Source organism: Diadema setosum, chromosome 22, assembly GCF_964275005.1.
Source record: "Diadema setosum chromosome 22, eeDiaSeto1, whole genome shotgun sequence".
Classification (NCBI taxonomy): domain Eukaryota; kingdom Metazoa; phylum Echinodermata; class Echinoidea; order Diadematoida; family Diadematidae; genus Diadema; species Diadema setosum.
Genome location: NC_092706.1, coordinates 22963002 through 22978660, shown reverse-complemented (window position 1 = coordinate 22978660; position 15659 = coordinate 22963002). Strand labels below are relative to the sequence as shown.

General features: G+C 37.9%; 1 protein-coding gene across 1 annotated transcript in view; it reads right to left on the bottom strand.

Moving 5' to 3' along the window:
* The window catches only part of LOC140245419 (tyrosine-protein phosphatase non-receptor type 23-like), a 33733-nt gene extending 19127 nt beyond the window's left edge, over nt 1-14606 (bottom strand). Inside the window, exons 1-9 of the mRNA XM_072324997.1 lie at nt 14480-14606; nt 10756-10830; nt 9945-10057; nt 8113-8239; nt 6955-7086; nt 5361-5576; nt 3174-3278; nt 1773-1911; nt 227-407 (exon numbers count right to left, since the gene is read on the bottom strand). Coding sequence (XP_072181098.1) covers nt 227-407; nt 1773-1911; nt 3174-3278; nt 5361-5576; nt 6955-7086; nt 8113-8239; nt 9945-10057; nt 10756-10830; nt 14480-14566 — 1175 coding nt within the window. The 5' untranslated portion in view covers nt 14567-14606. The remainder of the gene's footprint in view (nt 1-226; nt 408-1772; nt 1912-3173; nt 3279-5360; nt 5577-6954; nt 7087-8112; nt 8240-9944; nt 10058-10755; nt 10831-14479) is intronic.
* Between the last annotated feature and the right edge of the window lie 1053 nt (nt 14607-15659).

The following is a 15659-nucleotide window of genomic DNA, read 5'->3' as shown; positions in this document are numbered from 1 at the left end:
TGCCAAGATCAAAATGACTGGCTGATGACAGCATGATAATCCCTCATGAGCATAAACATGATAGGAGTAAACAAAATGATGCGATGTTATGCCTGAGCTTTGATTAATCTATACGTACATGTATGTATTTGTATTTGCCTAAAGAACAAAATGCAACAATTAATCTTTCTTATGGGAGAGTGGGAGTTGCATGAATAAAAGCAACTCATATTTCAAGTCTCCATACTCAAGATTCTTGTTCTTCTCCTCGATGGCATCCCCGATTCTGCGAAGCAGCTTTGCCTTCTCCTCGCTGTACAGGGATGATGCCTCATGCGCCTCCATGGGAACCAGCTTGCGGAAGATGTCCGGACCGGCCACACCCTCATCGTATGGCTGGAACGTCAGCGCCTTGACGAGCGAAGCGCCTGCAAATTTAAACAGATTGGAGCATTCCCGTGAATTCTGCACCATCTCTCAATTCACACTGATTTCTAAATTAATCCTACTGATTAGACTATCATTAAAGAACAAAACACACACATAAAGAAGGAACTCATGCGACAATTCCTAACAGTCCCACTCATACATATCTGTGTGTGCACTTTGTATAAATCACATTCAATTGACGATAATCATACTGAAGCGAAAAAAATTATCCTCACCCCAAATGTCAATTTGAGTTCATTTGTAGTACGTCATTTCAAAGAATGATGACTTTTTGAGAAAACTGCATTCTGTTAGGGAAAAGAAAATCCCACTGAAGTTTACATCACAGTCACAACATCTCAAAATGGGGTTGTTGATATTTTTCCAAGCTTCATAATATACCTACTAGTATACCCCTAATCAGGCGGGGCTTTTTTGGCTATGCTAAAACCGGAGGAGGGCGGATTCCAGTGGTGTGATCACGATGAAATTTGGCATGCGTGACACCCACGTCATAGTCTACAAGATTATGTCATAAGATTTTATGAAACAATCAATTTCTAATTTTAATTAATTAATTATGCAAATTGAGCTCAAGATCATATTTGGGCCTAGTTAAAAGCACTGAGAGTCTATTTTTTGGTCTGTAAATCTGTTTTTGCATATTCAACAATTGTACACCACAAAAACTTCCAAAACTCATTTCAATTCTTATGTATTTTATTGTTTTCAGAATTTCTTATGTATTTCTCCGTTTTTCAACTTTTGTTTTTTCTTTGTTTTTTTATTGGAAATTGTCACTAACCATTTTTCTACCATAATTAGCATAAAATCAATCAATGAAAGTGATTAATTGTAGAAATAATCAGGTTTTTATGACTTTCATGACAGAGCACTTTTTTCCATAGGAAATGTACACAAAATCACAAAATTGTGCACGTTCTGGGGCGACATGCCGTTACAAAAATGGGCATGGCTTCGAAAAAGTATGCACGGACGTTGCAAATTTGGTCTCAAAAGTTGCGCGAGACTTGAACAAAGAAAGTCAAGAAGCCTCGTGACGAGGCCTTCTCGCGTTACAGAATTAGAGCGCGAAACGTCGAGGGGGGCGGATTCTGCCCCCCTCCCAGCCCTGTTAGGGTTAATACCCCAATCAAAACAAGAATGTTCTCAATTAGTTACTGCTCCAAAATCATAAATACCTCACAATTTAGTCCTGAGAATTGACATGAGCAACAGTTTCTATCGACTGAAATGTCTCTAACAGAATGCAAAATAAATCAAGTCGGAGAAAAAAATGAAATAGACATAACTTGTTCCAAATCTGTACAGAGAATCAGTGGATACAGTTCTGCTTTTCTCACCTTTTATTTCAGGAAGGGTCTCCACCGCTGGAATGCTCTCATGATAGATGAACTCATTGTCCTTCTGGGCTGACTGGTACTTTCCCACAATGATGTCTTTGGCAAAGTTGAGCGCTTCTATGATGCTCTCAGGTTGACCCTGCACAGGAGAATATCTCATGCTAATGACCACATGCTCTTTCTTTGACACTGCACAGAAGATACTCTTAACCACCAAGTACTAAGAAAATTTTGCTGCCGATTTTATCATCTTTCTGTTATCAAATTGGTAACTCTGAATTTCACTGCATACATACTACTGAAAGGTAACATGGAGCCAGTGAAATTCATGAGATCTGCACAAACTTGGGAAAAATCTAGCAAACTCTCATTTTGAAGAACAGAGATTAAAGGACACATTCACCTTAATACACATGTGGATTGAGAGAACATAGCAATGTTTAAGTAGAACACATCAGTAATAGTTTGAAGAAAATCAGACAATCTGTTCAAAAGTTATGAATTTTTGAAGTTTCAGTGCCACCATCACTGTTAGAGAAGACTACTACAGCTTGTGGTATCATATGCGTAGAACGACATATTCAGAAAATACAAAGAAAATTCAACATATTTTCACTTTTCTCACATAATTACAGAGCACTTGACTTTCCTCTTTTAGAGGGCAGGGGGAATAATATTACCCTTAACATAGGTCAGTAATAAGTTGAAGGAATGTGTACTTTTTTTTTCAAGAAATGAACTTGTGTCATATTCTCTTGATATATTTCTTATCTTGTTCTACACATGTGACATTATAAACTGTAGTAGTCTTCTTATCCAGCAGTGACTATGCAGAAACTTTAACAATTTGTAACTTTTGAATGGATGGTCCAATTTCCCTCAAACTTTCACTGATGTGTTCTACTGATACTGCTGCATTCACTCAATCCACATATATATTAAGATGCACTTATCTTTTCACTTTAATCCTCTAAAATATGTTGCCAATATAGGGATCAGTAAAACAAATACACTGTAGTGATTTATGGGCCTTAGACATTAAATTTAATCCATGGACTATTAGAAACAGGCATGGGAAAGACTTACCATTCATATTCTCGCATGTCATCACACATCAGCACACATTCATTTGGGGATGTCTGTCGGCATATGTAAAATGTCGATGTGATTTCCGCAGTCCCCTCCATTTCCAATACCATACCTAATTACCTATTGTTTTATACAAGAATTACATTGTAAGTCCATATGACCAAGTTTACATTTTGCTTCCTTTCTTATATACCAGTTTGCAAAAAGATGTACATATTTGACTTATTTTGTATTCAGATATTCATGTTGTGTTAATGATTTTTGTTGGGAATGTGAAAAAAAATGCAATGAAAATGAACGGAAGACCCCAACCTTGCTCATCTTGACTGCCTCGTTGTGCTTGTTCTGGGCATGGGCCAGGTATGCAACCCTCTCTCCATACTTGTGCTGCTCCTCTGCTTGGTTGCTCATGTAAAGCTGGAAAGGGAGCAGCGAAAAAACATGCAAAATAACATACCACAGAAAGCAGACATTGCATGCGATTGAGTGAAATTTTACTGATAGACTGTACTGAGTTGGATAGCAGCAGATTTTTTTTTTTTATTTTGTTCTTGTTGTCTTTAAAAACCTAGTATTGTACAACTTCATACAGTTATATATTGTGAGAACAGAGCAACATTTATTGAAAATCTTTACATCTGAACACATTCTTTCTAAATGTTATTGATCAAACTAAATGGAAAATGCATTGGAGCATTAAAAAAAAAATGATACACAGAATCTGTTTTGATATTTTCAGTTTCCAAGAGACACAATCATAGATCAGTTAACTCTTAAATAAGAATCGTGTTTTGATTACTAAAGTCCATAGACAGGAATGAGTTTTCAAAATTATTTCAGTGTCTATAGAAAGAGGTAGTCAACCATATCTATACTTCTTGTGCCCTGTCTGAGCTCCGTTTGATGACTGTATTATCTTCAGCCAGTGCTTGTTGTTCTCTGACCTGAGCAATGTCCTAGAACCAGCCATCAATGAATGGAAATGATCCATATCTCCTTGTCCCTCTTGCAGGACAAAGACTTTTATGAGTAACTGTCAGGCAATATACCAGAAGGTTCATCCAGTTGTGTTTCACAGCCACTGTCTAGGAGAACTCAACCGAATGCCAACATTAAAGCTTGGCTTTACATGCCTATGCACGTAACTGTAATTTGCAAAACCATTTTCTTGCATTCCCTTTTAATACACGTCCTCCCTCACACCCCCCCCCCAACCATAATTTGTGTTTCACTCAGGTGTAACCATGCCCATAGCCCTCTCGCCTCTAATGACTGTCATTTAGTTTCATGACGCATAAGCTAAAATGCAAAGGGAGCAAGCCAGTGGATAAACGCTAGGCACATACAGCAGATTATTGTAAAAGCAGAAATTTTAGACGGGAAAGATGAATTTCGCATGTTTTAAATTCTGCAACACGACAATATAAGATATCATTAGATACAACAAGAAATTTGCATGCTTTTACTTTAGCACGAGTTCCATGTCATGCAAATTGTGCAAAAAATTTCAACACCACAAAAATGTCCACTTTTGCAGCAACCTCTTCCAGGTATGCCCTTCAGTACCATCAATAATGTGGCATAGTGTATTGTAAGAGTTTAGGATTAATCCTTACAGGCCCTTAACCCTAAAAAGGCCGGGGGGGGGGCTTTGAATCAACCCCCCCTCGACATTTTTCGCGACTACTCCGCCGCGCGAAATTTTTTGACCGCGCCTTTCGCTGACTTTTTACTTTTAAGTCTCGCGCATCTTTTGACACCATTTTCGCAAAAATTGCGCATACCGTTACGATGCTGCATGACGTTTTATACATGCCTGTCAGACCGAAAATGGCTCAAAAACGTGATTTTGTGTATAAAGTCTATGCAAATGGAGTTTTCTCTTCTTATTCATAAAGATATGATTATTTTCACTTTCATAGGCTGAAACTAATTAATTTTAGCATAATTACGCTTGAAATAGGTTCTGTCATAAATTTTGTGGAAAAAAAAATGATAAAACAAAAGGTCGAAAAAACAAAGAAATACATAAGAAATTCATAAAACAATGAAATACATAAGAAATTGATTTTGATACCAAATTTTTTTTCAAGCACATTGTTAGGAATGCTACAAAGAATGTTTTCACCAAAAATTGGGATTCTAGGAGCTTTAATTTCTGATTTAGAGCAAAATGTATGATTTTATGCATATATTAGCATAATTAATTATCATGACGAAAATTTCCATTTCTTTTTGTATAGCTTGGTAGAATACGCCACAGGTAATGCACGTGCCAAATTTCATGGCAATTGCGCGATCAATGGCCGAGATCTCAGGGGGGGTTGAATCAACCCCTCCCCGGCCACAGAACACCCAAAAAAGCCCGGCCTGGTTAGGGTTAACCCATTGAGGACGAGTCCCAAGTATACTCGGGCATGTGTCAATGGGAAATGCGTGTTGTCGCAAATTCAATCCATCCTTAACGGGTTAAAGGGTTGAGTGGGCAAAGGAACTCACATAGGCAATGCTGGTGAAGTGGAGGGCCTTTATCTGCAGGGTCTTCTTCCACCACTTGCTCCGCCGAGACCCCATCAGGCTGGTGACGTTGGAGTCCTCCAGACCCCGCAGGGCCAGCCGGTAGTACTCCACCACCTGCATGCTGATGCGGGCCACCAGGGAGCTCTTCCGGTTGTCCTGCATTGACTTCTCCAGCAGGCACTCCTGCGCCTGCCCCTGTGGTGGTCACACACACACACACACACACACACAAAGAGAAAGAGGTCAAGGTCACAGGTCAGGAGGTCATGGATACAGCAGAAATATTTAGCCATCTATGAAATGGTCATCTCTTTTATTTCTCACATACAACAATGTATAAAGCTTACTTCCTATATGAATATAAATCAATATCATTTGGAAGTCTACATCTGATATTGAAGATTTTCTTTGTAGTTTAATTTGATCCTACCACTGCTTTCATACACAATTTATACATAACATTGAATATCCATTTAAATTAATGACTAATATCTACCAGACATGTAGCACAGCAAAATATCAGCCAAATAAATAAATAAAAATTCAGCAAAATATTTGATTCTATTCTGAGCAAAGGATATGGGATGAGGACATACGTGTACTGTAAAAGTGGATATTTTCACGCGACTAATTTTTCGCGCTTGGCCGGGTAAGAAGAGTTCCGCATGTTTTTAATTCCGCGGAATCAAGACATCACGCACAGGCACATATAGCAAGCAAAAATATTTGTGTGCTTTTATTTTCGCGCTAGTTTCTGGTTGCGCGAAATGCGCGAAAATTTCAACACCGTGAAAATTTCCACTTTTTTCCACTTTGGGAGATAAATTAACTCTGATATCACTTTGACAGAGCAACTGGGATAAGCCAGTTCAGAGGTACAGTAGCTCATATGTGCACATTGGTACAAATGGCCTTCTTTTTTTTCTCTCAGTTGGTTGGGCACTTTTCTCATTTTCAAAGCTGTTCGATCAGTCAAGAGCACACGGCTCAAGCTACTCAAATGTCGGATATCTACTCTGTTGAGTAGTATTTTTCTTGACTGATCCGGACAAAATGCATAAGCTTGCAGAACATCACAGTTTATGAATTCATCAATCATCTTCAAATAAAGAATGAACTTACGTAGACGAGGTAACCAGAATAATGTCAATAAGCACTTGGGAAGCAGCCATTTCATTATTTCGCACTGAGTGTATTAATCTTTTTCCTGTAAATATTGCCAAATACCAGGCTTGCTGTCAGATGGATGTGCTGGCAAGCACCATTTATAAGGAATACATGAATAATCATCATATCACAGATGCTTAGTAACATGCTTGGGAATATGCCATTTTGGCAATATGTTTAAATTCTACACATGGCTTGTTCACATAAGTCACCGTAACAACCACAAGACTTGCCTTGTCTACCAACAAGTACATGTATGTGATTTCCTACCTAAGGAGTTTAATTAGAGGAAGCAAGTGAATGAAGTGCTTCATTAAGGCTGTAAAAAAAAGAAACATCAATGAATTGTACATGACAGAAACAGTCTAATAATGGCATGTACACAGGAAATGTTTGGGCATCTTACCAGCATTGTGTTGATGTAGATGTTCATCAACTCAAATGAGATGTCGGGACTCAGGTCACACTGAAAGTTGTCCTTGAGAAAGGTGAATGCTCCTGCTGCACACTGGAAATGCGTGCATGCTACCTTCATTTCCTGTGCAAGAAAAATGACAGAACTTGGTAACCAGTCTACACGTTCACCATCTCATGAGCGTACAATATTATTGTAATGAACACTTTTATACAGCACCACTTGTATCACATCTTTTTCGAAATGTTGGATTTTTCTTGTGTACGTACATTTTGCAGCAGTTTGAGCCCCTCTAGGGAAACTATTAACCTTCAAAAAGAAATTACAGTAACATACTGATATTTAATATTAAACAATGCATTCAAGAGTACAGATCTACTCTTTAAAATACCACAAGAAACAAACTGATGAATGGCAATTCCCCTTATAACAGTATTAGCAATTATCCATAATAACAGATAGAAGATGTTCTGCAAATGTTAACATTGGGGAAAAAAAATTATTTTTCCAATTCTTGGAAACATTTGCATATCAGGGGGGCGTTTCATCAACGAGTTCGTCGGAGATTTCACCGACGAATTTGCTATCAGCCAATCAGACGCAAGGATTTACACTGACAACTGTTGAAAGCTAATGAAATCCTTGGTCTGATTGGCTGATAGCAAATTTGTCGGTGAAATCTCCGACGAACTCGTTGATGAAACGCCCCCCTGGAGTGCCTTTCAGTAATTCCATGGAGTACCAAATCTGAAAGTGCTTATGTACACTTGTATGTATGTAATCTGAGAATGGTTGGTAGCAGAACTCATATTTGAAGAGCTCAAGTGACATACAGTACAGCAATGATACTTCAAAATAAAGAGTTTGAAGACAGAAAGCTTTGAGGATATGCTCCTACAGACCTATTCTGGGTCTGTATTTTTGTTTTTTGGAGTGTTTTGTTTTGTTTTGTTTTTGGTTGTTTTTTTTTTAAGCACTGCCAGGCAACTTTGATGAAGCACAATGAATATGCTACCACAGAGATATTCTCCAAACTCATGAAATTCTTCCCTCAAGGTGCTTCCATTGCAACCGATTGACAAAATTGCCCTACATCGACTTCGATGTAGGGCAATTTGTCAATCAGTTGCACAGAGATATTCTCATTACCTCCTCCGATGTTCTCGACTCAATTGCGCCAAGGATAGAGTGTAGCGTAGCCAGATTGTACAGTATACAGGACTGCTCAAAGTGGACATCAGTGTGTGTGTATGGCTCCTCATCGTAAGTGTCAATCCTGCAAAATTTGCATAGAGAAGAACAATGTTTACCATCAACACTTCCTCCCTTTCACTGGCTAATAGTGAAATACCAATGACAATCCCCCAAAGATGAATTTTTATAAATACAGTAGATTTAAAATACATAAAAATTAAATACGTACTACTCATGTATTACATAACAATCCTTAATCCTGATAACATACAATGTACAATTGTACAACATCTAATGATAATGATCAAGTTGCTTCAGAAAATTTTGCCCTCTCCCCTAGAAGCACATCATACAGTTGCACTTTTTTTTCCTTTTTCTTTTTTGATATGGTGTGTTGCTCCTCTATATCCAATATGTACATCAACAAAAACATGGAAATTCACATCATAACCTATTAATAAGCTTATATGACTTTATATTCTGGCAACTTACATGTCAGCCCTCAATTACACATAAACAGTTTTGTTGATTTTCATACCCACATGAATGACAATGTTACCAACATGGAATACCACTTTTCTTTCTTTTTTTGGTCCGTAAATTCTTCATCATGACTTTGATGAAACTTCTACAACTCTGTTTGGTTGATCTGAATATTTACTTCATCTTAAACATAGGGCGCACTTGCACTTTCATTTATGTCACTTGCCATTGGGGATAAGGTCTCTACCCTACGGCAAGATGGCCCAATCCTCACCCTGTGTAAATCCCTCCATCCCAGTTTGCATAATCTTGGCCTTCCTGAAGAGATTACCAGCACAGAAATAATTTCTTTAAGAGACTGTACTGATGCACCACACACCAAAACCTCAGCATGCTGTTGGTGCAGTCTATCTCCACTCCATGCATCTAAACCCACATACATGTACAATATGTACATTTGTACATGTACCAATCAATCAGTACAACATGCTTTGGCTGGAATTCTTAAGCGAGTTTTTTTGTTTGTTTTTTTGTTTTTTTTTTTTGCTGCTGCTTCTCCTCCTCCACATGTACGTACAAGCAGTATACTATTATCATATTTGGTTACATGGAATAGTGTTGGTATGGTAATAGCCATTTATTGCAAAATTGCCACTAACAGTAAATTCATTATAATTTCATGCTATGGGACAATGATCTCTTTTCAGTCATTCTTCCTGCTAGCACCAATCCAAGCACACTTTTATGTCTGATATTATATCTGGTCAATTTCTTTGTTCTTCTGTCCGCAAGCAAGGCTTGGGCAGCAACAAAATTGTATAAAGTTGGACACTGAAGAAATTGTAGAAGATAGAAGCCCATGACATGCAGTGCTACTAAAACAAGCTGGGAATCATATTGACTGATACGATATGAATCATCAATAAAACCAAGCTGGACAAGGCTTGAAAAAAAAAAAAAAAAAAAGTCTGATAAAAACAGCACATAGGTCATAGACATCATGCATAAAATCTTATGACAAGACCTTGTACAACAGGCAATTACACTTTGGATGTTGCCATAGCACAATTAATTTGAATAACTGGACCCCCTTACAATATGCCAACTAACGCTATTTGAACGCCCCCCCCCCCCCCCCCACACACACACACACTTTCTAAGGCAAAAAAAAAGCAACGAAAGAAATTATCATCCCCTTTAAAAGCAAATGAACACATTGTATGAATGCTATAAACCTAGCTCTTTGTATCTGAGCCAATCAAAAAGCAATTTACATTACACCAATGACATCATATTAAACTCACCAGGAAAATGTGAGGGTATCTGTTGGGAAACGACTGGTCAGTAAGTGGAGCTGGCCATAGTATTTCTTGAGCGTACTGATCCCATTGAAGTCCCTTGTGACATTACATGCATTCTGCACAAAGAGTATTAGAGAAATTTGTCATTATGAACAGGAGTTATGTTTGTGTACTTTATACAAAACAATATTCTTAATAACATGATTCATGATAATACCTTGATTACAATTGTTTCATTCAGAGACAGGCTTAAATATAATGCACTGCTTTCCTGCTTGTCTACTTACACTTTTCAAATTACCTGTATTTTGCTTCCCATATTTCTCATGATTGTTGTTGTTTTGTAATTCTCATGGATTTTGTTTGCAATGCCGTCTATTTCTGTTATCTCTCTCTTTTTTTTCTTTTTTCTTTTTACAGAAGTGTTGAATAAACCTTATCAATCAATCAATATGTAGCTATGTGTACATACTGCATAATGATAGCTGTGTAATTCAATAGCTTATGTTACCGACACTCAAATTTATAGATGTAGTGCCCACTAGGAGTCAATTAGACACTCTTCCATTCCCAAGTTCATCACAAATAAATTTCAGCACTTGAAATTCAGTATGCATGCATTTGTGTCAGGTAAGGCAAGATTATGGAAAAACATTTGGTATAAATGTACAGACTGTATATACCAGTATGCATAAAATGTGCCGAAACAGGTCACTCATAAACTGTAAAATATCCAAGACTCTTTATTGGGAGGTAGGCCTACTTTTATACTCGAAGCACAGGAATGACATAACTCATTAGAACTGTCACTTACAATTCTGAGTTGGTCAAGTTGTCTTATCTCTTCGTTGTACTTGGAGGCATCTTCCATGTAATGCTGTGAGATGTGCTGTAATAAATAGTGGAAATAATGACAATGATAATTAAGGAAAATTAAGATGTGCAGCTACTACTAACGTACATTGCAAAGGATACAACATACTCAACTGTGCATTACAAAAGCAAGTGCGCAGTGTATTATGATATGATCCATAAGTATTACACTAGTAAGGTATGGTAAACTATTGGAAAGCTTGTTGAAACAGATCTCACGTTTTTAATTTTGATATATGAATGTATGAGTGGATGGGAATTGAAACTCCAAGAACTTTGCAGTACTTAGCATTTTAGTCATCCACTGCAGTCATATCATGCACATTCACAAATGTCATCATTTCTAAACTACATTTTATATTTCCCAGCGACAGCACCCAAAATGGCTGCAGTGTTGGATTCTTAATAGCACAAACAACCTCAGTGCCAGAAGACAGGACAAATTAAAAAGCAATTTAACAAATCTTGGACTACTAGAATGTGACTACACAGTCATCCTGTTGCTGCTCTTGCAGCATAACAGAATTTGGCATCCATTGGCATTCAAAAAGAAAAAAAGAAAAAAAAAGAAAACATACATTGGAATCTAGCCAGCTCATGGGTATCACCGTTATGCTACCATTACAAAATGGAAAGTGTTCCCCAATAGTGTAAAAATTGGGGAAAACATTTTGCAAAGAAGTTTCCAGGACTTGAAAGCACTACATTTTGCTAGCATTGAATGTGATCACTTTACTCATCTGTATTGTCCCGTACATTATGTACAATGAAGGTATAGGTTATCTACAGCCCAGGCTGTACCAGCAGCTCTTTTCATGCCTTCCCTTATAAAGAAATTGAGATGAGTGACATTTTTTCTTATAGCTTTTCTACTATACTGACATCAAATACTGTCGAAAGGCTACCTTTAGCAGACAACAGCACATTAAACCTAAACTCTGCAGGTGTACATACATCTATTTAGCAGAGTTTCCTCATACCCCAATTGTCTCACTGTTTACATCACTGAATCCACAGTACAGCACCTACCAGACCCTCCATTCCAGAGACAAGACCTTGGTTTGAATGGTATATAATTTGGTGGCAAAAAGAACACAAGGGGGGGGGGGGGGTCAAGGGAAAGCCATAATGAGTGCACCCACAAGTCTTCACCTACAAACCTTTCTCAATAGACCCTGAAGGGCCATACTGTTAACACTCACAGTCATAGCCAAGTGCAAGCCTTTCGAAAGGTGCAAAAGTTCTTGTGATTATTCTTCACGATCGTGAAAAAGACTTCCAAACAATGGATGCAATATTCGGTAAATTCAAAGACATACAAATCTGTAGATTAAGAAATTCAGACATCGAACAGGTCTAATTAAAGGACAAGTTCACTCAAATAATTATACTGTATGTGTAAATTGAGTGAATGTACTTGTAGCAATCAGAGTTATGAGGAAAAGTGGACAATCTGTTCAAAACTTATGAATTTTCAAAGTTTCAATGTCACCATCACTGGTTGAGAAGACTGCAACAGTTTGTGACAATGCTGCAGTATGATAAGAAAAATATTCAGGAGAATACAATGCCACAAAATTTCATTTTTTATGAAAAGTTTAAGCATGCATTCCCTCAACTCATAACTGACACCTTTTAAGGGCAATATCGTTGCACCTGCTTTCTGAAAGAGGAAAGTCACATGCTTTTTCATTTTGCGAGAAATTATGAACATACAAAATTGTACGTTGGATTCTGTATTTATTCATGTTTTCTACATATTGATGTTACAAACTGTAACTTGTAGTCTTCTCATGCAGAGATGATGGGGCTACCGGCACTGACACTGAAATTCATAACTTTTGAACATGTAGTTCGAATTTCCTCCAAATTCAATGATGTAACGTTCTACTGATATGGTTGAATTCACTCAATCCACATGGTATTTTGGAGAAAACTTGTCTTTTAAAGGCCCTCTTGCTTGACTACCTCTTCCTGTTAGCTTGAGACTATCTCCAGTATAACAACAATCTTCTCCTCACTTCTCTTACATTAGACATTACAATTACAGTGTATGTACAAAGGATGAACCCTGTGTCTACATCTGCATCATTTTTTTTTTGTACAAATTTCATACTTTCACAGTAAGTAGACATCCTCACTGTAAACATACTTTTTGTTATCATCCAAGGTAACAATAATATTGGTAATGGTACATCAGACTCTATTACTATGTTTCTTTTTTTTTATTTTGAAAACTATTGGTACGTAATTACACATAACACTAAAAATACACTTAAGTGGTCCAATTTTTGACATGATATTCTCAGAGAGAAAAAGCCCTGCTACCTCCTGCAGTGCTAAGTACTTTCGTATCTATGGAGATATACATCTCAAATTCCACTGAACCAAATTGCACAAAAAATCACAGAAAAAAATTAAATATTTGCAAACATTCACATGAATTTGAATATCTGTCACCGGGAAGCATCGACATCAATGTCAACTTTCATGTCTTCACTCAAAACAACTCACTTTTCACAAGCAATTGCAGCGAATGCTGCCCGCACAATCTGAAGTTGAAGTGAGCTATCTACATGCGACGAATCTTTCAGGTAACCAGGACAAAATCAATGTACAATGTAAGAAATTATCAATGTCGAGTTGAATAAAGTCAGATGAGAAATACAGTTCCTATAATCCTAGATTTCACAAGACCCCAGACTGACAGACAGACTGACTGATTGACAGACTTACACATCCAATAATCGCCTTCTTTCAACTTGCCACATTCATGGCAACTTGATTTATGTTTTGAGCGACGACCTAAAAAAGTTGAAGTCGATATTGACGCTTTGGTACAGTCAGTAATAATGAATAAAATTCACGAATGATTGCAAAATAAGTTACCAGGTACCAGTATTTTGATCCAATCTATCCTGTAATTTTGGAGCAATTTGGTTCAGTACAAGTCAAGATACCTACTAGAAACGAAAGTAGACGAACAGTTTAATACTTAGGGCCTCGGGTCTAGATACTGCAGACCCTGTACATTTAACTTTACTACTAGCGCCCTAACCGCATCGACGACCCCAACACGTACAGCATTCCAGGGTTACCGGTACTAGCACCCCTTCACTCCACAGCTTCTGCTGCATACAGAGCTGTGGTAAATTGTCCATGTCAAGACTAGACGTCTACTGCAATTTTTCTCTAGCTATTGGTCTATAGTCAGTATACAGGTGTTCACAAATCATGCTGGCAGCTGGCTTGTCAACTTTGCACTATTTTCCCCCTCGCTTTCATTCTCTTCAGATCAATATTGAAGTCGAGACTCCTCCACAACAAGCACTCTTTATTAACACCTAGGCCCCAACAATACATGTTAGTGTTAACTGCAGAACACACCCCGGCCTCTTCAATCGGTGTGTGATGAATAATTTGTTAATGGAATAGAACTTTGTCTTTGGCCCACATCGTCATAATGCTCGGTCGATAACCATGTTGATAATGAATGGGATTAGGAAAAATTACGCTCACTACACCAGAAAGGTTCAACTTCTGTTCTAGCTAGTTCACTTGTTGTTGAATCATGGCAGCCTTGCCCCTACCCCAGGGCCTTGTGTAGTGTTGTAGAATCATAAATTTTAGACGGATGAAAGCTGAAACGTGATAACACCACCTACCTGTTTTAATTCGGGCCCAAATTCAACTCTCTCTGCGCTCTCCTTGAGCTCAACGCTCAGCATTTGCATGCGAGGCAGCGCCTCCATTTTTGAAGGTGGTAAAAAAGGTGATTTTGGCTGGCTAACTTCGCATTGTATGTACTTGTCCCGGCCCTGTAAATCCGTCTACGCAGAATACAATACAGTGTCAGTGGTGGTGTACACCCTTTACTACTGCATGCTGCATAACCATGCCCATCACGGCCAGCGCCAGGTACGAACTCGATCCGCCCCGACGAGATAGTAGTGCGCCATCTAGCAGCGAAGTAATGTTACTTTATCGGGAACTGACATAATTTCCTCTCCAAGTACTCGTATGACGTATTCTTGCTATCTTTATTCGCAGCGCAAAGTACTCGGTATAAAAGAGTACGAGTAGAATGGTTCAGGATCAAAATTATCATCATCGAAAAAATAGTGTAAACCAAAAGGGTCAGAGGTATGCAGAAATACCTAATCATAACGAAGAATAAAGTAATTAAAGCATAATATAATACCGTGTCTCTCTTATAGCGATGCTGAATAAAGCAGAGAATTAGAAGACGACGAAGAACGAAAGAGATAATCATATTTTATTAGGTATAGAAACAAAAACCAAATTGCAGGGTTACTTCACGTACCACACTTGACAATCACTGCTCTCTCATTATGATCCGTTAAATATCTGTTGAAAATACAGACGTTTAAAGCAAAGAGGCGTTTTATAAGGCTGTTCAAATAATACTTACTGCATTAACTTTAAAAAGTACAGGTTCAGAATCTTGTCCAGATAGATACGTTGGCCCCATTGGCCACCACTTGAACTATGAACCCCCTTGCTTCACTCGTTTGTTGTTATATAGCTTTATAATTTATCATAAGACATAATGACTATGGAAGTAATGCATAGTGGTGCATTGCAGGGCCTGAGGAATGGGGGGGGGGCGGGGTGCAACCCCCAATACCAACCACGAAAACCCCACCCCTCCTTCCCCAACACATAATTATGCGCTCTTTTGACTCTTACAACAAAAAAGATAAATAATAATAATAATAATTAAATAAGAATAGATAAATAAATGAAAATAACAAGACATTTCTTTTCAAAAAACAACAACAACAACAAACAAACAAAATAGGCCTAGTAGGCCCCATATAGGGC